Genomic DNA, 22637 nt, shown 5'->3' on the forward strand with positions numbered 1-22637 from the left:
TTGAAAAGCTCTATCTTTTTTTCATGCTGCGATCATCGCCGTGGACAGTTGGTTTCCACGTAAAATGCTTCGGAAAGGTGCCAACCAGCTGGCTAAGAACGCACACGCGGCAGTCACTGTCCCAAAAAGGAATACATCTTGAAGAGCTACCATGTAGGCTTGAAGAATACCGGGTAATATATCCGCTGAGAATTCGCTGCGCAGTCCAGTAGCGCCGATGGAAAGCACTCGTGCAGCATCGACAGTCGGAGCATACACTGCAAGGGCAGGTAGCAATTGGTTAGAAAATACAGACTCAGCGGCTGATATAAATACCGCTCCTCCCATCATTTGGAAAACTGAATCCAACGTCAATAATACTCAGCGGACTTCAGAGTGAAAACTTACACAAAACAATCGCAGTTACAGATGCAATGTCTTCCATCATGGAGAAGGCCTGTCCAACAATGACCGGAATTTGAATAGCCAATCCCTGTCCCAGACCTAAGAGCACCTGATATCCGAGGTACTTTGAAGAAGAGCTGCCGATTTCAAGTGTATAGATAAGCCCGGAGCCTATCAGAAACACAGCACTGCCAAGAGCTAGAAAAGCTGTGAAGTATCCAAAGCGTGTAATAGCAATACCAGCTATTGCAGCAAATACAGCTGCGATCTCGATTAGGATGTGATCCAATGCAGGAAATAATGTGAAGAACACTGAACTCACCGGAAAGCACGATAAATGGTAAGTTCCGTACACCACTGGCCGCTGCGCTCATTCCACCAATAGCCTGAAAGTAGATCGGGAGGTAATACGTGAAAAGAAAGTTGGCCCCAGACTGGAAAAAAACAAAGACGCACACACCATACACCACCCGAGAGCGTATGAGACGTGGAGCTAAGGCTGCTCGCTCTCCTTGGAGCATTTGGCTAGCCACAAAAGCTAGAGTCAATAGACCGAAGCCCACTAGAAGGCCAATAATATTTGCAGAGCTCCATGGCATAGTAATACCGCCCCATTGCATGACCAGTAGAAAGCAGACAAGAGCGCCGATGGTCAATGCTGCCCCGAGCAGGTCAAGCTGTCGGAGTTTTTCTCGCAAGGGCGCAGCAACGGGCCGTGCATGGGCCGGAGGACGAAAAAAAAGGCCAGAATTGCGAGTGAAATGCCTCCGATAGGTAGATTGATGTAAAAGCTATGCCGCGGCCCGAATTAGCTGATCATGCAGGTATATGGCGTATAACGGGCTAGGCCGGCTTACCACCATCGCCAAGTAGCGCCATCAGTAAATGCTCCTCCAAGTAATGGGCCGGCCACACTGGCTGTAGCATAGGAAGTACCAATTAGTCCAGTATATTTTGGCGCCTTGGAAGGTGGTGCCACAAATGCAATCACAGTGTAGCAGCCCCCAACGAGGCCTGCAGCGCCCCAGCCCGCAATAGCACGACCCACTATCAAAGCTGTACTATTGGGAGCAACACCACAGATCAGACTACCAATCTCAAAGAGACTTCCTGCTGCGAGAAAGGCGAGCTTCAAATCCCAGAACTTGTATAGTTTGCCCCACGTTGATTGGAAAGTGGCCAATGTCAGGAAGAAAGCGGAACCGTACCAGCCCACTTGGTCAAGGCTGTGAAATTCATCTGTAATACGTGGAATTGCAGTCGCGACAATAGTCTATCTTTTCAGAGTTAGTGTAAATCACTCAGGGAAGGCTCCAGTTTTCTGACCATATCCAAAGCCACCATAAACATTGTAAGCACTAAGGCCACTATAATGACAGCCAAACGAACGCCGGAGGGATAATCTAGCTCATCCTGCACAATAGTCGGGACCTTCTCGCTCGTTGAACTCTCATTTGAACTCTCGTCGGATTTCACCATAGTGGACTAATAATGGGAGATCTTTCTCTCAAAATTTGTAGAAATTAATCACAGATTTAGGATTGGGGGCGGTTTTTAGTACTTCCATGTTATTTCAGCTAACACCCCTGGTCGATTCTAGTGCAAGTGTCAGCCATGTATGGATTTCTCAGCCAAATATTTGATTTCCAATCAAGAAAGATAAATATTCCTCAGTGCCCCTGCATAAGGTGAATCTTACCTTAACCTAAATAGGTGTGTCTGATTACCCGGCATTAGGGCAGCCCCCGAGGATTACTCTGCAGATGACTATACTCCACACTCCAGACCCCCGAAGATGACGCCAGGTTAGGAGTAATCTTTCATCTTTCGTATCCTCAGCATTTGGTTTGGGGGCCGTTGACCTCAAGGGGTTGGACTATGTTTCCGTATAAAGCATGTCCGAGGTTGAAAATCATGTACCTACGCTTATCGACATTCCGTCACAATGTGGGCTTCCAACGTCATTTTCCTGTCGCTCGCTCTTCTGGGAGTTGAGGCAACCCCCTTGCAGGGCAACCTTCATTGCAAATGTACCGTGAAAGATACCTGTTGGCCTGCACTTACCGACTGGAAATCTTTCAACAAAACACTTGACGGGCACTTGATCACCACAGTACCACTTGGAAGCCCATGCCACGACCCCAGCTACAATGGAACGGAATGCTCGACTTTGGCAGATGAATGGGACTACGCCCCCATTCATGCAAACAATCCTTCTTCAATCATGATGCCTGTATTCCAAAATGGTACATGCGACCCTTTCCATCCCCGGTCCGACCCCTGTCACCTCGGGAATCTCGTTCAGTACAGCGTCAATGCGACGACAACGGCCCATGTACAGAAGGCAGTACGCTTCGCTGCACGTAACAATTTGCGACTAGTCATCAAGAACACCGGACATGACTTCCTTGGTCGCAGCACCTCTGCCGGCGCCTTAGGTCTTTGGACACACAATCTCGACGAGATCACCGTCCTCAAGGACTTCCAAAGCCCAGCCTACAATGGACCAGCTATGCGAATTGGGGCAGGAGTTCAGGCCGCGGCAGCGTATACAGCAGCTCATGAAAATGGCTACCGAGCGATGGGCGGCAGCTGTCCGACTGTCGGTCTGGCCGGTGGTTTTACCCAAGGAGGCGGACTCGGTGCTCTCAGCTCGGTCAACGGCTTAGGGGCCGACAATGTCCTGGAATGGGAGGTAGTGACTGCCAATGGCAACCTCGTGCATGCGTCGCCGACCAAGAACGCCGATCTCTTTTGGGCACTGGCTGGTGGTGCTGGAGGCACATTCGGTGTGGTGGTGTCCATGACCTCCCGAGTTTTTGTTGATGCCCCAACCGCGGGAGCTTCGTTGGTGTTCGAACTGGATGCTGCACCCTCTGCCAACGCCTTCTGGGACTCTATTTCGGTCTTCCTCACCGGTGCCACACCGCTCGTGGATACGGGCTCGTTTTTGCTTTCTCAGATCACCAACACGACCTTCCAGGTCATTATTGCAGCCCCGAGTGTGACCGAATCGGTGTTGAATACACAGCTGTCCTATATAACCGGCCACCTGAACCAAACAGGAATCGCGTACTCCCTCACAGCGCAGACTGATCCCTCATACTTTGACTTCTTCTCGCGCTATTTCGGGCCACTGCCAAATGGTATCTACCCAGTCGCCCACTTGGTTGGAAGCCGCCTGCTTCCGAGGGAATTTTTCCAGTCGGTCGAAAGCACGCAAGGATTACAAGATTTGCTTAAATCCATCACTCCAAACCAAACATACACCGTCGCCGTCGAGCTTTTCAATGTCAATCAGACCAGTACTACCGATAGATCGGTTCACCCGGCCTGGCGCGATTCCATTGCGCACTTCCTTGTCTATTCGACATGGGACTGGAGCTCCCGGACGGAGATGGATGCCCGATCCGACCGCCTCACAAACGAAATCATCCCTACACTTGAGGAATTGACTCCTGGTAGTGGCACATACCGCAATGAGGCCAATTACCGTCAGAAAGACTGGCAAAAAGCTTTCTTCGGGGATAATTGGGATCGACTCAACAGCATTCAGCGGACTTGGGACCCTCAGGGCATCTTCTATGCTCCATTAAGCGTTGGAGCTGACCAGTGGGCGGAGAAAAACGGTGCATTATGTCGGGTGTCTTGAAATAAGTAGGGATTAGTAACTTACGGGGGATGATTGACTAGCCGATTTCAATGTGTATTATTAGCAAATTCTTGGCCCATCAATGTATGAGAATTTACTTCCATCCCTACAAAATTCGGAGCAAGTAGTTCGCTTTGTAGTTTGTTTAGCACAGAAATATAGAACTATATCATGATCATAATGTTACGGATACTGGCATCAGGGAAGGAAAGGAAGAAGAATCCTTGTAGTTCATTCTAGCAGAGACAAGGTTCTTTATACCCTGTCAATCAAGCAAACGCTCAGTCTGACAACCAAGTCAAAACACGGTCCGAAGACGATCCGGGGACGGTCTGATATCCAACACATAACACTGTACTCTTGTAGAATCAAAAGAACTAGACTAGTTCAAGCTCTAACTCGTACCGCAGCCGAGAGTATATAATTGGAACGGAAGAAGCAAGGCTCCTTTCACTTTCTGATATCTCATTGTGTATTGTAGACCATTTGAATGTTTCTATATAACTCTGTGTTAAGCCCACAAGGCGAAATGGTTAAAGAGACAGGAAAGAGAGTTGTTCATAGGAGGAAGAGGCAAGTTCTCTGAACTAGCTGGCCCGACACTAGCACCCATTTCAACCACCTGTCTATATGCAATGTCTGGTATCTACCAGCCGATGATGGTGTCATCAATGTTCCAGAACTCTCCCGCTCCATTCTCCTTGGTCAAGCCATCGATCTTGGCGACAATTGCATTCACGCTGTCCTCAACTTCAACGAAAGCGCTGGGGTATCCAGCAGCTCTGGCAGCTTCATTTCCAGCATCGGTTTTGACGGCGCTATAGGAAAATATTAATCAATGCTCAACACAAGAAAAGGAGTTAATAAAGGCTACATACCCAGGGTGGATAGCCAAGGTCGCAATATTGTCATGCTCAAAGTTGATTTTCCGGACAAAGAAGTTTGCTGCCGCCTTACTAGCACCGTATGGCGCAATCTTGAGCGGGATGTCTTTGATTCCTCCAATCGTTCCCATGAAGCTGCTGCTGAGGACGAAGCGAGCAGACGAAGACTTCTCAAGGAGAGGAAGTGTAGCCTGGAAGAGGCGAACAGGGCCGACAGTGTTCACATCTAGGTGAGTTTGGATCTGTGCAATACTAGACTCGGCAACGGTGGTGAAAGCGGCTGTGTCGAAGACTCCCGCATTGGCGATAACGATGTCTAGAGCGGACACGCCCTGGCTAGGCAATGTCTCCACTGCAGCCTTAGCGTCGGTGTCGGAGCTGGCGTCGATCTTGACAATAATCAATCGAGTATTCTTTCCAGTGGGAAACTCAGAGAGAGAGGTTGCCTCCGAGGAGGTTGGGTTGCGGACGGCTGCGATCACAGTCACATCATCGCGAGCCAGGTACTTGGAGACAAGTCCACGGCCAATTCCTGGGAGAATTAGTACATTGAAAGTATAGATAGAGTCAATTTGCGGATTTGGCCTACCTTTGTTGGCACCGGAGATCAAGATAGTAGTAGACATGATGTGCTTTGTGTGTTTATGTTTGAGATAAACTGGAGTATGTAGACAATGTTCGTTGAGATATATATCCTCTTGCTCTCCAGAGTGACTACATATAAATAACTTGAACTTGGATTTGTATTACTCACTCTGATTTGCGAGCATTGGTAATATGGATGCAACCTCGAGAAAATTATCCAAGCATATTGGTCATCTCTAGGATGTAATCATTCTTTGATCGAGAGATGACAGGAATCTCATACGGATAATAGGAATGGCGCTAATGCAAGGTCATCTGCAAGATAAGCACGCTAATGCATGACACCCACCAATCAAACATCGCGACGTTAGATCGTCAACTATGTTAGTAAATCATCTAGAACATAATGTAAGATTATGAACAGCTAAGATAGATATAATGCAGTATCCTAGACTGTTTACTCTACCAATCCATTGATTACAAACTATGACGATATCTTTGCTTTTCCCCTTTAGTTATGCAGCCATCGCTGGCGGACTTTATCTACTGGGTCTTGTCGTCTATCGGGTGTATCTCAGTCCACTACGCCATTTCCCCGGTCCTAAATTGGCCGCCGCAACGCAATGGTACGAGACATACTACGAGATGTGGTATCGTGGAGGGGGCATGTTTACCAGACATATCAAGGAGCTGCATGACCAATATGGCCCCATTGTGCGGATAAACCCGTGGGAACTTCACATCGATGATCCGGAATTTTACGAGACCATTTATCCCTCGTCTGCTCCATTCGATAAATTAGCTGTTTTTGAAAATCGATTTGGAATCCCATCTGCAGCCTTCTCGACAGCTGCTCATGCGATACACAAGAAACGTCGAGCAGCCTTGAGCCCCTTCTTCACCAAAGGTCGAATTCAAGCGCGCGCCCCCTTTCTACAGCAACTCATCGACAAGGTCTGCAAGCGTCTAGAGTCGGAAAATGTCAAGCAGCAAACACCCCTTGTTTTGAACCATGTCTTTGCATGCTTCTCCGCGGATTCCATCTTGTCGTTGGCTTTCGGCGATGAACCTAGTTTCATTGATACTCCTACGTGGCAAACACCTTTCGTGGGTGCCATGGATGCTCTGGTGAAGTCCACCCACTTGAACAGTCAGTTTCCTTTTATGGTTTCGCTAGCAAATGCGATCCCAGAGTCGATATTGTTGAAGATACCGTCTTTTGGGCCAGTTGTGGAATTCCGCCAGGTGAGACCCTACATTTTCTCGATATTAATGAAAGTATAATGGTCCCACTAATGCCAATATTAGTCTCTCAATGAACGAATTGCACGTCTTTTTGATCCCAAGGAAAAGAAGCAGCCTAAAAAAATAACTGATGAGGACGCGACACTATTCGAGGTCCTGCTCAGCTCTTCTTTACCGCCCGAGGAGCTCACCCAAACGCGCCTGCAACACGAATCGGTGAGCATAGTTGGGGCAGGATTTGATACAACGCGTGAGATGCTCACAGCAATCGCGTACCACGTTCTGGCCAACCCGGAAATCTATCGCAAACTACGTGAGGAGCTGCATACTGCCATCCCCGACCCATCGCAGATTCCTACATGGGCCCAGCTGCAACAACTACCCTATCTTACTGCTTGTATCGAAGAGGGACTACGTATTGCATTCGGTACAGTCCAACGAAGCCCCCGGATCGCCCCCACACCGTTCATCTACGGCAAGTATACCATCCCGCCTGGTACGCCAGTCTCGGAAGATACTTACCACATGCACACCAACGAGCGTATCTTCCCTGATCCGGATGTGTATCGTCCAGAGCGATGGCTGGGAAATCCACGGGGCCCGGATGGTGTCAAGCAGCTGAGCAGGTATAATGTCGCATTTGGTCGTGGAGGGAGGATGTGTTTGGGGATGCAATTGGCTTATGCGGCAATGTATCTGATGATTGCGAGTTTGATTCGCCGATATGATTTTGAGTTGTTCGAGACGACTCGTGAGGATGTGGAATTTTACTACGATTGGGTGGTCCCCCATGCCCGGCTGGAGAGTAAGGGTGTGCGGGTGATTGTTAAAATGGCAGCGTAGATGGCATGGCATCTACGTAGGTGAATTTATGAGATAAAGATATTTAGTTTGACTGGAAATTTACGATATGAAACTCAAGTATTACATTGTAAGGTGATCGTTCTTTTCGAATTATGATTTCCCCCCAACAAATGTATATCAATTGTTAGAGCGAAAGAAAGCCCCAGTGTGCTGTAGCTGATGTGGTCTTTGAGGCACTATGATGAATACATGTGAGTAAGTATGGATACTAGAGAATGGATGATAAAGTGCGAGATCTCTGGATTCTAGACTACAGGAATACAGAGAATGATATACGAAACTCTACATGAAAAACGGGGGAAGTCTAGGGGGCAATTGGATCATGGTGGTCAGTAGACATTTGGTCGTGGCCCGCATATCCAGGCCAATTAACAATGTAATATTGGTGATATATTAGCGTTGTAATGTATTCCGCATAATAATGGGATCATGCATCTCAACACACCAAAAAGGCATCCCAAAAAACCATGGCCCCAAGTCCAGTGTCTCGTTGAGTACACCGTACTTGCTGCTGTTGTCGGGTATATATAGCTCACAATACTACTAACATATAAGGGTGAGGTCCCATAAACGTATTGACACGAAGGCAATCAAGATAATAGAGTATGACAATTTATTTCTAAATGATAGCATATGACCTGAAACAAAAGCCCCAACTCAAGACTTGGTGAGTTTACCAATGATCTTATCACAGAGAGCAAACAGGGAACTCGCGCTAGTCACCTCCAGTGTTGAGAGTTCAGCGCCCAGCTCACTACGCAGCCAGTTTCTGAACTCGACTGCAGATAGAGAGTCTAGTCCGTACGCACTGAGTGACTTGCCCGGCTCCATCGGCTCAGTGAGACGCAGCATCTTAGTAAACCGCTCATTGACCGCCTCCACACAGGTGGCGCGGAGCGCTGCCGCATCAGCACCAGACTTCAACAGGAGGAAGAATGCCTGTAGAGCCTTATTGGCGTCGTTGCCGGCACCACTGTCGCGGGTCTCTCCGTCGGTTTGGATGAGGAGAGGAGAGAATCGGGCATCTCGGGTGAGGTCGGCATCCTGTGGTAAAGGAACTGCAATTCCAGTGACAAGCTGTGCTGCACTGGCCGGATTTAGAGCCGGCGTCTGCTGTTGCCAGATAGAGAGCTCGAGAATTTCATGCAGAGTGCGTTCGTTGATGCCCGTCCAAAGAGTCTTGTCAAAGTGCTGTTGCATACCACCCTGCTCCGCCACATAACCGACGTCTTCAATAACACCGAGGTTTGTTGAATTTGCCGGTAAGCCCTGGGCTAGTCGATATAATGCAAATGCGTCAAGGAATGCATTGGCCGCAGCGTAGTTGGCTTGACCTTTCTGGCCGACCACTCCCGAGATACTCGAAAGTAGCGTGAAGAACTCAAGAGGAAGCTCCAATTGCAGGGCAGCACGGTGTAGGTTCCAGGTTCCCTGGACCTTGCTAGAAATTGTCTCATGGTATTCTTTGACTGTCATGATCTCGTACGGTTTATCCTGTTAAATATCCATGGTTAGCGAGTGCCAATGAGTGCGACAGAATTAACTTACCCTGAGCAGCATAGCACCTTGAATTATTCCACCGATAGGAACAGAGGCCGTTTGGAACACTTTAAGTACAGCTTCGGCATCTGAAACATCAGCTGCGGCGCCAGAAACGGCACATCCGAGGGCAGCACAGCTCTTGACAATAGACTGAGAACGCTCGTCAGCAATGCCACTGCGAGACAAAGCGATGATATGCTTCGCGCCGTGAGCAGCCAGATGAATTGCCAGACTGCCGCAAAGGCCTCGCAGCCCTCCTACGATCAGGTAGGAGACAGAGGGGTTGAGCTGAAGTGATGGAGCCACAGGTCGCACCGGAACCTCAATCTTGTCGGTTTCACTGCTAGAAATAACAATCTTCCCGATGTGCCGACCACTTCGCATGTATGCAAAAGCAGCAGGTATGTTGTCGAAGGGGAATGATTTGATGGGATGAACTGGATGGATATAGCCTCCATCATACAGGACAAAGATCTCATGTAAGAGACTAGAGAGATTAGCAAACATCGGCGTAAAAGTTGCACCATAACTCACTTGGCAATCAAAGCATCTGAAATTGATTTGTGTGAAAAGTCGAGGGCACGGAAAGAACAGTTCCGATCGAATGGCTCCATGGACAACTTGTTTCGGTCAAGAACGTCTTTCTTGCCGATTTCAACCATAATGCCGCCGTCAGCGCAGATGCGCCAGGACTCATCCAGTAGATCACCAGTCAGCGAGTTAAGAATAACATCGATGCCCTTGCCGTTAGTAGCTGCTAGGATCTCGCGGGAAAATTGGGTAGTCCGTGAGGAGAACATGCGTTCGTACGGGATGCCAAACTTTTCATGAAGGAAATTGCGCTTGTCCTCTGTGCCGACAGTGACATAGATCTCTGCCCCCTTATACTGGGCCAGTTCAATGCTCGAAATACCAATACCACCTGCCGCAGAGTGGATCAAAACGCTTTGTCCCTTCTGTAGATGAGCGAGGTGATACAGACAGTAGAGCGAGGTCAGATAGACACCCGTCAGACTGGCAGCGTCCTCAAATGACAAAGAGTCAGGGAGCAGATGGGTGCGTTCTTTGGTCACCTCGATGCGGTTGGCGAAACAGCCTTTCTCAAAGACCACAACTCGATCGCCGACCTTGAATTGCACATTGCTACCCACGCGGCGAACAATGCCCGCACCTTCCAGTCCCAGCAAGTGCTCATTCTCAGGCACGATGCCCATGGTGACGGCTACGTCTTTGAAGTTCAAACCTGCGGCATAAATCTCGACTTCAACGCAGCCATCGCGCACAGGTTGCTCTGCTGAAACGACTTCACCGTAGTGAAGCGCATCCAATGTGCCTAGACGCTCAGCGCGCAGCCTGGTAGTCGTGGGTAGGTCATGAAGAGACTTCACCTGCAACTCAGCACCATTGCCCTTGGCAGCCTGCACTGCATTGACCTGATCATCTGCAAAAAGTCGACTGACATATATAACCCCACCACGTTCTGCATATTCGCTGTCCAGGGGAGAGTCGACTTCTGATGAACACACTCGGTCAAGGACATGATGAATGGCTGCAAACGTGGCCGAGCTCTCGGCAGTTTCAACGTCAAGAGTTGTTAAGCGCACACTTGGATCTTCAGCACGAATTGTACGGAACAACCCATGGACCAGGGCGTTGTCAGGATGGGTGACTTCAAATTGAGAACCTTTGGTAACCCACAGAAGTGGAGTCCGTTTGCTGAGAACAAGCTCCTTGATGGCATCCCACTGGTCCGATTGAACGGTTGTCAATACGGGCGAGGATAGTTCATCAAGAACAATTGTTGTGGCTCCCACTGGTAGGTCATGAAGAGAGGATCCATGTTCCACAACCTTCCAGCCTCGACCCGCAAGGGCGTCTGTAATGGGGCCAGCAACACTTTCGGTCTGATCCTTGGGCCCTAGTCGGATCAGGTGAACCGCGCGGCTGGTGGTTTCAGTCGAAGCTTCGGAATCATGACAGAGATAAGCCCACTGGACAGACCCGCTAGGGATGGGGACAACAGTCTGGAAGCCCGCCTCGCGCAAAATAGTCGGGATCTGCTCGATTGGCGTGTGCCCGTTAATAGTACCAAGGGTTTGATTTCCCTGGACGGGGAAGGTTTCTATGACCAAAGCGTGCCCTGCTGGTGCAAGTAGTGCTTTCACATTGCGTGAGATCGTAGCCAGGACTTCAGGGTGAAGTACATCATGTTTCACAATGATTAAATCAAACCGGTCACTCCGTAGGGGGAGGTCATCCCGTGTGAGATCGAGCAGGTCAAACGACGCGGATTTGGCGGATTTATACTGTTCTTGCACCGCAACCAAGGAGTTGGGATCGGATGAAGCGAAAAGATATTGGCGACAAGCTGCCCGCTCCGCGAGATTGGGGCTCTGAAGCCACCAGCTCGAAACGTCATCTCGGGCGAGGTTTGCCTCAAGCACAGTCAATGTGGGTTTCTTGTGCGAGGCCAGCTCGATGATGGACTCAATGCGTGTTGCAGCCTGTTCCAAGTGAACTTCTTGGATTTGCGCAGACGTGAGGAAAGTTATATCGGGCTTCCAGGCCGACCGAATGTAAGTTTGAGCAGGCACAGTCTGGTTGGCTTCAAGTCGGTGGAAATGTAGACCAGTCAGTTTCACCACCAAAGCACCCGTCTCTGGATTGTAGACCGAGGAAGAAGCGAAGTAGTTCTTGTTCTCTTCCCGACGACCTTTACCCGTGTATTCTGAAGTCGCATTAGCAAGACCAACCTTTGGAGCCTGCTCATTGGGATTGATGACAAGGTCGTCAATGATGGCGGGCACCAGCACCGCATCCAGCACAGTGCGCTTGCCCGCAACCAGCGCAGGTGTAACGGTCTGGAAGCATGCATCAATGCTAGCTGGATGCAAAGGATACAGCGATTGAGGGCTCCATTTGGACGGTGGGTACTCGAGAGACACATGGGAACGACTCTGACGCTGACCAACGACCGACTCAATCTCTTGGTGGGTTTGGAAACATGGGCCAAACCCGTATCCTGCATCTTCTTGGGCCTTGTACCAAATTGATGCCTTGGTAGGATGCTGGAGGGGTCGAATATCTGAAGGGGATCCTATCTCAGTTGGGTGTGATTCGGTGCGAATAAGGCCGTGACTGTGTTCAATACGGTTGCCATCCTTGGAAGAGGCGACCCGGAAGTCGTACCAGGAATCCTTGGTCCCAGGATGAGGGGTGAGTGTGAGAGTGACTTTCGCTGGCAACCCCTCCTCGAGGACAAGCGCTTTGTCGAACCTAACATTTCGGAGTCGGTAGCGTAGTTGATCTGCCTGAGTGACTCCCTCAACTGGCTGGGTCATCTGAGTGCATTGATAGATTGCCTCAATAGCCATGGCACAGAATCCAGACGCAGGGAAGACGATATCAGTGCCCATCTTGTGGTCCAGGAGCCACGGAAGATCACTGAGGTCGAGTGTTTTGCGGAAGGTGGGCGCACTCCACGGGGAGTTGAGAATCTTACTCCCGAGCAAATCATGGTGAGGGAATGGGCGATATCGCCATTCCTTTGAGGCCTCAGACTCATACCAGTACTTTGTCTGGTGATTCCACGCGTAGTTTGGCAAATCAACAATCAGGGCCGGACTCTGAGCATCAGATGGATTTCTGTTGACTGCGCTGAGATCCAACGGGCCGCCGGCGATAAACAGTCGACCAGCTACGTCAAACAGAGAGAGAGCTGAGGTTGGGCCACGCTTTGACGCTGCAACGTAGGTGGCATTGCTAGCGTCGCCTGAAAGTGACTTTTTGATTTGGGAAATGGGGCCAGCTAAAGCACCGCTGGGACCGAGTTCAATCAAGAAGTCCGCTGATCCAGTTGACAGCATGGAGCTACATGCTTCGTTGAAACGCACCGGAGAGACCATGTTGGTCTTCCAGTACTCTGGATCGGCCTCTCCTAACATCGGCGAGCCAAGGACGGAGGAGAACATCTTCACCGCGGAAGAGCCGGTCGGAGGTTTCCCGCAATGGGCTTGTAGCAAAGAGATGTACCGGTCACCAATCTCAGCCATATACTTGGAGTGATAGGCCAGATTGACCTGTAGCAAGCGGGCAAAGTGGCTATCTTGTTCGAGTCGGTCTTTGATTTCATTGAGATGTTCAACCTTTCCAGAGAGCGTCACGCTAGAGCTGCTGTTAAAGCAGGCAATTTGCACGGTGTCGGAGTTAGGAGCGATGTATTTGAGAGCATCTTCTGCGCCTAGACCCACAGCCATCATTCCGACGCCCGTTTCAGCTGTTTGTGTCCCAGCCAATTCTTTGGCGGCCTGACCACGGAAGAAGGCAATCTTTATCGCATCTTCGCTTGTCAAGAGACCTGCGGCGCAGGCCGCAGCAATCTCTCCGGAGGAATGGCCGACCACACTTTCAGGTTGAATTCCCCAGGATTTGAGAAGGTCAACCAAGACCAGCTGTAGTGCAGTCACGAGTGGCTGAGAGAACTCGGGTTGACGTAAATGCTCTGGGCTTCTGGGTTCCACCAGCTCTTTTAGCAATGACCAGGTAGGTGCCTGGGGCAAACTCTGTAGTGCCGAGTCCAAGCCCTCAAGAACCTGCTTAGCCTGTGGGAATAGGTCCACCACACCTTTGCCCATTTGAGACCACTGCGCACCCTGACCTGTGAACACGAAGCCAACACGAGGCCTCTCGGGGCTTCTTTTTCCGGTTACAAGAGAGGCATCATCCAGCTGGGACTTGTCGGTGAGCAGGAAGCCACGGGTGAAGAGACTACTTCTCTGGGCCAAGGTGTGGGCCAGATCTGATGGTTGGACTTTGACTCGGGGGTCGAGGAGATGGCGCTGAAGGTCCGCAATATATTTCTTCAATGAAACATCATCATTTGCAGAAAAGGTGAGTAACTGGGGTCGTGTGTTTGGCGAATCCACGTCGTCGTCAAAGAAAGACTCAACTTTGGCAAAGGAGGACACGTGTGGAGTCTGCTTTTGGCCCAAGAAGGAACCGGCATCTTGAATCACAACATGGGCATTGGAGCCGCCATAACCGAAAGAATTTACGGATGCAACCCGAGAGGTGAAACCCTTCGGCCAGGGCAAAGCGACACGGGAAGCTTTGACTTTGAGACCCTCAAAATCAATCTTTGGGTTTGGATCGATGAATGTTGGATTTCCCGGGATGATACCCTTCTCCACCGCCAGGACAGCTTTGATCAATCCGGATACACCAGCGGCAGGCTCAGAATGTCCAATGTTACTCTTGATTGATCCAATTATCAGAGGTTGGTTGGCGGGTCGGGTGGGAGAGAATACTGCAGCGGCAGCCGCGACCTCGATTGGGTCACCTGTATGTGTATCAGCATCAGGTCTCAGGATGGAAAAAAAAGACTGGACTGGTAAGTCTTACCTGCTAAAGTACCTGTCCCGTGCGCTTCCAAATATCCGACTTCGTTCATATTAGTGATGCTGGCGGCAGCGAATGCGGCACGCATGGCGGCGACTTGAGCATCCCCATTTGGACTGGCAATGCCTGGTGTCCATCCATCGCTGTTTGTGGCAGTCCCGCGGATGATGGCGCGGATAGGGTCACCGTCCCGCAGTGCTGCATCGAGTCTTTTAAGAATGACGGCGTTGATTGCCTCACCTTTACAATAGCCATCTGCTTTTGCGTCAAAGGTATGACAGCGGCCGCTTGCTGAGGAGGCGGCACGCATGGCTCCCATGTCTTGATTCTGGTCGGGGCTGAGGTAAAGGTTCGCTCCGGCCACAATTGCGCCTTCAACCTGGCCAGTTTGAATGAATCGGCAGGCAACATCAACGCTGACTAGACTCCCCGAGCATGCGGTATCGATTGTCATACTCGCTCCGCTCAGGTTGAGGAAATGGCTGATGCGGTTACTCAAAATCGCGCGACCTACCCCGATCGTCATCCCATCGACTCGGTCCTCAGGATCACGCATTTGCATATCTTGGTAATCGACTGCATAAGATCCCACAAAGCAGCCGTAGGGGGCTCCGTTGAGGGATTCCAATGACAATCCGGCGTTCTCCATCGCCTCATAGACCACTTCGAGTAACTGTCGCTGCTGTGGATCAATGGCGATGGCATCAGCAGTTGATATGTTGAAGAAGCCCGGATCAAAGTCCGCCGGATCAATGTCTTCGACGAACATGGCACCCGGTGTTCGAACGGTATGGGGCTTTCCCGACGCGTCGTAATGGCCTTTGAGGCTCCATCGCGAAGCGGGAGGTTCGTTTTCGGCAACGCCTCCACGCTCGAGGAACTCCCATAGCTTGCTTGGATTTGTGCTATGGCCCGGCAAACGATTTGCTAGCCCAACCACTGCGATTGGATCTTGTCGGTAAGGGGCTTTGGAGGCAACTGGCTCCTCCTGAAGTGGCCCTGGGAGGGAATAGTTCTCGCCTCCTGCGTGATTGATGACCATCTTGCTGTTCCTGATGTGATGTTGGGCTGCGTGAACCTTGGTTGGACATCTCCCGCAAGCATCTTGAGCATCCTCTTATACATCTCCGGCTTTCTGATCCTACGATGTTGGAGGTTGTCATCATAATCTAGCCCAAGCTCTTCGCGATAAGCCCGGACCTTCCCATGGTTGGCTGTGTACATCTGGGCCGTTCATGCCGAAGTAGTTTGCGACCCACACATTCTCTGTCTGTATGAGATATCTACCGTGCATGGTGGGCTGACGTGAGCTGCCGGGTCAGCCCCGGGGCTATTCCTGCAAGATCAGCGATGCACCATAATCATTAGGCTAACCATATGCGTGTTACTCTCTATGAGCATTTACTTGGCATTGTTATTGGTCGTAATGGGGAAAAGGGCTTGGAAGTGGACATGGGTTTGTTGTGATTTGGGTGAGTACCCCTGGAATAATCCATTTCGGCTTTTTTATTTTTCATTCAATAAACAATTCCTAAGTCAGCAATCTAAACTAAACTCCATACTTCACCTTGATAGGCTTATAGAGCCGTAGCACTTGCGCACACTAGAGTTGAGGATGGGCGATTTGCACATTTTGCTCTTTGCAGTAATACGACATGCTCGGCTGGTATGGCGACAGTGTGGTTACAACTTTCCTAGCTGCGAAGCTCATTGAGCTAGCAGGGACTATGTAAACGAAAATGAAGATTTTGCGAGTTCGAGCGAATTAGACACCTTTTCCCATTAGGTAGATTCACTGGAAATAAGAAACTGGACGGGAAATCAACGCGAATATGCTGTTGGGTACTATTGGATATTTTCGCTGTGCCTATCCATAAGACACATTGAGAGGAGAAAGTTGGTCTTAGGTTGACTTTGTACTTGCATTCCATTTACAGCCTCATATTTTGTCCTGTGCGTTGTATCTCCAAATCAATACGTCAATTGATACGAATGTTCGAGAAATAGAAATCAAAAATATATATAGAAAAATGTCTGATACCCGGTATTAGCCAGTTCTTCAACATTGCACATTGCTGATATATTTAAGAGTAAGGAGTAGACAAATCGAAATAGCTCTCTGGATGAAACTTGAAGCCATTTAGTTAGCAAATGTACTTGTTTTTGTCAGAGTAATACGCTAAACCCTTTGCAGTAGTGGATATGGCTTAGACCCGTGCTTCAAAATCCCCAACACTACAAACTGTCTATTAACAGAATGGCGCAAAATTCTCTCGTACTCCCTCGCCCAGGGACAAAAGGTCCCAGTCACACCCAAAAGCCAATTAGAGCGCCATCCGAGGCTCTTTTCACCTCAACCTTCGGCAATCTCCTACCAAAGGCATCATACCTAGAGACTCCAAACGGGCGAGCAGCATATTACTCTCTACCTCCCGTGTCAATCTCAAGTTCAGCACCAGCACCAGGCAATCCCATACAACGCGTACTATTCGTACACGGTGTTCAGACATCCGCAATCGGCCTCCAGCCATTAGCCACGACTCTATCAGCGCGTTTCCCATCCGCGCACTGCGTACTACTTGATCTATGGGGCCACGGATTGAGCGACACGCCTATTTTGGCGCACACGTCTGAGTTATTCCATGATTTGCTTTTAGCACTTATGGACCGACTGGAGTGGCCTGATGCGCATTTTGTGGGGTACTCGTTTGGAGGGTCGACGACAGCCTCGTTTACGGCTCGGCACAGCGAGCGTGTTTTGTCGATAGTGCTAGTTGCGCCGGCGGGGTTAGTTCGTGCGGCGCAGTTGGGAGAATTGGAGAGGAGGTATATGCACGGTGGGGAGGGGTTGGAGGATCAGGCGCGGGAGTGGGTTTTTGAGTGGTTGGAGGGAGGGAAATTGATTGTTCCTGTGGATTGGAAAGAGAGGGTTGAGAGGGGGGAGGTTGTTGCGGAGGCAGTGCGGGATTGGGAGGTTAGAGAGCATGGTGGCCATGTAGCTAGTGTGGTGGGGATTGTTCGGGATGGTGGAGTGTTTGATCGAGATGCAGAATTTGCTGAGGCGGCGAAGAAGGGAATCCCGAATCTGTGTATTCTGGGAGAGTTGGATGATTTGTGTAGTGTGCGGGATTTAGCTGCAGTTGGGATGCAGAATGTGTCTGTCATTCCGCAGGTCGGACATGGTGTTGTTAGAGAGAAGGTGTCGGATGTTACTTGCCTTATCGAGGATTTCTGGAATGCGGGTTAATATTTAGTAGCCACTAGGTATATATGTCAGAATATATACATCAATTTTGGATCTATGACAGTCTTATAGACGTTTTAGAAGGACCTCGGGACGTGCCAAAAAGGAAAGGACTACTCTTTCCCTACAACACTAGGGTATTCACAAAAATCAAGAACTTGATAAGTACTGTCTAGATGATCAACCATCCAGGGATGGAACCGAGGTGATATATTAATCTAATAGTATGGCCCCGGAGGGGCCCCATGCTAGATGCGCTCAACAAGACAAGATGCTTAAAATGTACAGAGAGCCACAAAGTACTAGATCGGTGGTAGGGCAATGGAAGAAGAGAGAGATGAAAAATCTAAGCGAGAGAATATCTATAATACACCGAAATCATGACACCGGTTCTATCCACGGACTTTTCGGTAACTTGGCGGGTGCCATGACTGTTTGATCATTTTGCCAGCCCAGACCGGAACCAGAGACACAGCTAGCACAGCGAAAACTCGCCAAAGCCAGTCAAGCGTGATCACATAACTAAGGTCGAAGTACTCGCCCAAGAAGGGGACACTGCCTGCGTACACAAGCAGCGTACCAATCAGACAAACGATCATGACCGGGTGCCAGGTTGTGATTGCAGTGGCGACCATGCCAAGCTCATTGAGGACGAGGGCCGTGAAGGAAAGACTAATTAGGCGCGGCCCTGTGATGGTATCCAACAATATCTGAGAGAGACCCTGGATCACTGCACCCTGGTAGACAGAAATGAGAACCCAGCCAAAGAAGGAGCGGTAGCTTAGACTCTTCCCTGTCTTGAGCTCTTTGTAGAGCTCCGGATAGAGATTGGCAAGATGCTCGTCGACATCCCGATCAAAGGCGAGAGAGAAAACGGGTGCGTTTGTGTAGACAGTCGCGTAGCCGACCATGAGCCAGTTGATGAACAAGCCCTTGGGATCGAAGTGGCTGGCGATGCTGTACATCGTCTGGCAAACACTGATGATCAACCCACGGTGCATGATGAACTGTGCTAGTTTAGCAGACCGCTTGTATGAGTTGCGGCCGTGCCAGACCAGAAGCTTGGTGATATGGTGGAACTGCGTGATACTGAAATCAGCAGCCAGAGAGGCTTGGCGGCCTTCCTTGCCCACAATACCAATTCCGACATCGGCGGCTTGAATCATCGAGACATCGTTACCTCCATCTCCGATGCAACAGACACGTTTCTTTGTGTGTTGGCGAATCAGCTCGGCAATCTCAGCTTTCTGGGTGGGGGAGCATCGGCATGCGATCACGGCGGGCAGTAGCACCGCGACAGAGATGAAAGCTGTTTTGAATTGGCCGAGCATGAGGTTCAAGGACTCGCCATCAATCAGCAGGCAGCAATCAGTCTTGTTGCGCAAGAAGTCGAGAGCTTCTTGGGCAGTTGACTTGTTAGTGACTTTGGTGACTGTGTGAATGTACTGACCCCGGGAGACCAATTTGGCGGAAATAGCGACACAACGTGCTGTCTCCACTTTGTCACCAGTCAGCATCCAGATCTTAACACCGGCATTGCGTAACAGCTCGAGAGAGGATTTCACGTCGCGCTGCAGCCGATCTTCCACACCAGTCACACCGGAAAGCTCTAAGTCTTGTTCAAGATATTCGCTTACAACCTTCGCCATGCCCGCATCTCGGCCTTGGAAAGATAGTGACGCTTTTTTGTATTCAGCGGAGAAGGCCTCGTATTGCTGTGCGGATATTCGTTTGCGTCCAACAACGAGAGTTCGCAATCCTTCACGAGCCATATTCGTAGTCTCTTCGTCAAGCCAGTCATTCGCTTGAACAATAGTTGTCATAACAGTGTCTGCACCCTTCTGGTAAAACCAAATTTCGCTATCGTCCTCGCCGGATTCAAGGTTGTTTTCATCGTGCTGGAATTCGACGATAATCCCCATTCGCTTGGAGTCAGATGTGAATGGGAAGATGTCGAGAATTCGAGCCCGGACCACAACCTGCTTCGAGTCGGTGGATTCCAAAACGATACTTTGTCTGTCTCGATATGCTAGCTTTAATCCGACTTCTTCGGTATATCGAATAATGGCGATTTCATCAGGCGACGACGCTTGATAGCTCGTTACCTTCCGGCCGTCTTCCTCCTCCGTGGTAGGTGTGACGTTATGGCAGAGAGCAAGCGCTAAGATGATATCCCGGACGCGGGAACCAATCTCTCTTCTTGTCCGCGGCGCTGTGGCATGGCCGGCCTGAGTTCCGAAGACGGTGGAAGGGGTAATCAAGGTACTGCCCGAAAATGCGAAAGCTTGACGAATAAACGAGGCGACTTCGTCCATTGCCTCATTGGCATATGATACAGTGCCAACGTGAATTTTTTTGAGCTCCATCTCATTTTGCGTCAACGTTCCTGTCTTATCCGAAAGCAGATATTCGATCCTCCCTAGATCTTCTGGAATTGTGCTGGTGCGGACGACCGTTCCTGGAATGTCTTTGTCCCGCTCGATGAACCGCCCATATACCGACTTGGCCATGTCCAGATTGACCCGAAGACTCATGGGAATAATCGTGGAGAAGAGAATGAGATAGATCATGATCGCAACGTACCATTTCTTGTCGTTTGTTGGTTGGAATCTTTGCAATCCGACAAGAATGATCGAAAGAGTAAGTGTGAGGGCGCAGAGAATTTTGGTGAGGTTGTTGATTTCGAGTTCTAACAGGCCGGTTTTCGACCGGGAAGCAGAAGTCGAAAGCGAAGCCCGGGTTTGAGATCCTGTATATATGATGACGGCATAGGTGATGGTATTAGACGCAAGAACAGTGTTGGCCCAGGCGGTGTTGTCGATTGTCAAGGGAGCTGATTGACTTTCCACAGGCCCAGGCGTTCCTTCGTTGTTTGGAGGCCCAGATGATTTGTCAACATGAGCATCGTAGAATCCAGTGGGCGGTCCCAGTGCAATAGTCCCAACGAATTCGTTGACTCTCTTATCAGGAGCGCTAGCCGTGATCTGTAGTCGACCTAAATCGCTCAGAGGGAGCGACTGGGAGAGCATGGAAGGCAAACGAAGCTTCCAGTCAGTCTCGCCGTCCAACTGATCAGTCCGGATGAAAGTATCACCTGCAGGTGAGTTGTCAACACCGTCACCACTCTTCGATGCAGTGTTGGCTATGGGCTCGGACGATCCCTGGCCTGGTTCGAGCAAGTCGGGAGACGCCCCGGGTATAGATTCTCCCGTTAATGAATGACGAGGAGTGCCAGAGTCATTTGAGATGCTCTTCAGAATAACCACATCGGCAGGAAGGCGCTGGTTCTTGCGGACTTTCAGCACATCACCCACTTTCAAGTCTCGCGACCTTTTTGTGACCTCCATCGCGTTGGACCTCCCTAAAGCTAGAATGCAGTATTCTTCCGCATTGGCTTCGGCGTCTCGTCGCCGGCGACCAATATCATCGAGTGCTTCTTTACCCAATGATATTGAAACCACAAAGGCCAAAGGCGCAATGTAGGATGACATATAACCAATTCGTAGCACCGGGATGACTTGTGATAAAGCCACAAGCAGGAAGTAGATGTTGAAAAAGAAGGAGAATTCATTGTAAAGCGTTCTCGGTAGGAAGCTCCAGGGTGTGTATTTTGCGTTCGAGACCACATTGGCCGGATACTTAGTAGCTTGGTACTGCCCGACAAGTATTTCACGGGGAGGTTGGTTCTCAGAGTCATTGTCACCTGAGCCAAATTGAAATGATGTGCCCTGGAGGAATGCGGGAGTTTTGAATACTGGGAAGCGGAAGCGGCTGCCTTTGTTGGGAGGCTCATCGTTGAAATCGCGAGTCGAGACTCTGCGATCTAGGAGAGGTGCGTCGTCGTCTTCTAGATTCCGAGAGCTGGCATGTGAATCCCGCAGGCCTTGTTCTTCCCCGTTCTCTAGAAGCGCATCGGTATCATCCTCCAAGTCTCCGCGCCCGGACGCACTGCGTCTCCACCGACTTGCCGCTCCGACACGCAAGTTACGCAGCGCGATACCTGGTCCATAGCTTCTTTTGCGGCCAGTATAGTCCCGAGAGTCATGAGGCTTTTGAGGCGATGTTGTACTGGGATCTAGCTCTTCTAGATCCAAGTCATCGTCCGAGTCTGAGAAGGCGTCTGGCGCATCGGGATGGTCTAGGGGGTGTAGGTAGTCGGATGAGGAAGGCATTCTTGAAATCTGGTATGATTCAAGTCAAATCGACTGCTAGTTGTATGCAGGGTGGTGCTTTTGGGCCTTGCATCAAGGGAAGGTTCATCTCAAGTATATGTTGTCATGTGCGGTGGTATTGATCAAAACGCATATGCAGCATGATGATAAAAGACTGGAGGGATGCTGCGAGGGTCAAAAAAAAAAAAAAAAAGCTTCTTTGTGCCAAATGCAGTCAACGGCACAATCACAAAAATTCCAGAAATATATAAATCGGAGGATCGTGTTGAGGTTTCTTTCAAGGACAATCGATGACTGCCTGTCGGGACACGCAGCCACAGTGCATAACTAGTTGACGTAATACTGCACTTTTTAAGGTTTCTCATTGTAGGCATAAATTATCCGGACTATCTGTTGATCCGAATCACGGGTTTGTGTTTTTCCTATTCAGGACCTTCCAACCAAGGTTCAGCATCCGGATGACTCAGCGACTTCATTTGGCCGGGGCCCCGGGGGTATCATAGGCTGAAATCGCCCTTCACTGTCGCAGAGTTCCAGGACAATCCGACTGCTTGGTTTTTTTTTGCGCCACCAGCTGATGCATTCATGATCAATTTATTTCTTCGAGTTTTTGCTTTGTTTTATATCTACAACGTTTAATGGATTCTTAAGTTGACGCCTTCGACCCC

General features: G+C 49.8%; 7 protein-coding genes across 7 annotated transcripts; 3 read left to right on the plus strand and 4 right to left on the minus strand.

Moving 5' to 3' along the window:
- Positions 1 to 21: 21 nt before the first annotated feature.
- Positions 22 to 1863, minus strand: N7517_007592 (MDR family MFS transporter; the record flags this gene model as incomplete). Its single annotated transcript, XM_056725322.1, has 5 exons — positions 22 to 338; positions 388 to 645; positions 707 to 1149; positions 1242 to 1657; positions 1711 to 1863. 5 exons carry the CDS (start codon positions 1861 to 1863, stop codon positions 22 to 24), a joined length of 1587 nt encoding a protein of 528 aa, XP_056581572.1.
- Positions 1864 to 2329: 466 nt separating this feature from the next.
- N7517_007593 (FAD-binding oxidoreductase) lies at positions 2330 to 4036 on the plus strand (the record flags this gene model as incomplete). Its single annotated transcript, XM_056725323.1, has 1 exon — positions 2330 to 4036. The coding sequence occupies one exon, from the start codon at positions 2330 to 2332 to the stop codon at positions 4034 to 4036; it is 1707 nt and encodes a 568-aa protein (XP_056581573.1).
- A 646-nt stretch (positions 4037 to 4682) lies between these two features.
- Positions 4683 to 5546, minus strand: N7517_007594 (SDR family oxidoreductase; the record flags this gene model as incomplete). The annotated part of the gene is made up of 3 exons (XM_056725324.1): positions 4683 to 4854; positions 4915 to 5452; positions 5510 to 5546. 3 exons carry the CDS (start codon positions 5544 to 5546, stop codon positions 4683 to 4685), a joined length of 747 nt encoding a protein of 248 aa, XP_056581574.1.
- Positions 5547 to 6021: 475 nt separating this feature from the next.
- On the plus strand, positions 6022 to 7593 carry N7517_007595 (cytochrome P450; the record flags this gene model as incomplete). The annotated part of the gene is made up of 2 exons (XM_056725325.1): positions 6022 to 6750; positions 6814 to 7593. Coding segments are annotated over 2 exons (1509 nt in total), but the record flags the coding sequence as incomplete, so codon positions are not given.
- A 678-nt stretch (positions 7594 to 8271) lies between these two features.
- fma-PKS (polyketide synthase fmaB) lies at positions 8272 to 15595 on the minus strand (the record flags this gene model as incomplete). The annotated part of the gene is made up of 4 exons (XM_056725326.1): positions 8272 to 9108; positions 9163 to 9643; positions 9691 to 14494; positions 14557 to 15595. The coding sequence occupies 4 exons, from the start codon at positions 15593 to 15595 to the stop codon at positions 8272 to 8274; spliced, it is 7161 nt and encodes a 2386-aa protein (XP_056581576.1).
- A 1215-nt stretch (positions 15596 to 16810) lies between these two features.
- On the plus strand, positions 16811 to 17800 carry N7517_007597 (alpha/beta fold hydrolase; the record flags this gene model as incomplete). Its single annotated transcript, XM_056725327.1, has 1 exon — positions 16811 to 17800. The coding sequence occupies one exon, from the start codon at positions 16811 to 16813 to the stop codon at positions 17798 to 17800; it is 990 nt and encodes a 329-aa protein (XP_056581577.1).
- Positions 17801 to 18189: 389 nt separating this feature from the next.
- N7517_007598 (aminophospholipid-translocating P4-type ATPase NEO1) lies at positions 18190 to 21969 on the minus strand (the record flags this gene model as incomplete). Its single annotated transcript, XM_056725328.1, has 1 exon — positions 18190 to 21969. One exon carries the CDS (start codon positions 21967 to 21969, stop codon positions 18190 to 18192), a length of 3780 nt encoding a protein of 1259 aa, XP_056581578.1.
- Between the last annotated feature and the right edge of the window lie 668 nt (positions 21970 to 22637).

The sequence above is a fragment of the Penicillium concentricum genome (genome assembly GCF_028827145.1).
Source record: "Penicillium concentricum strain IBT 3081 chromosome Unknown utg000002l_segment0_segment0, whole genome shotgun sequence".
Taxonomy (NCBI): Eukaryota; Fungi; Ascomycota; class Eurotiomycetes; order Eurotiales; family Aspergillaceae; genus Penicillium; species Penicillium concentricum.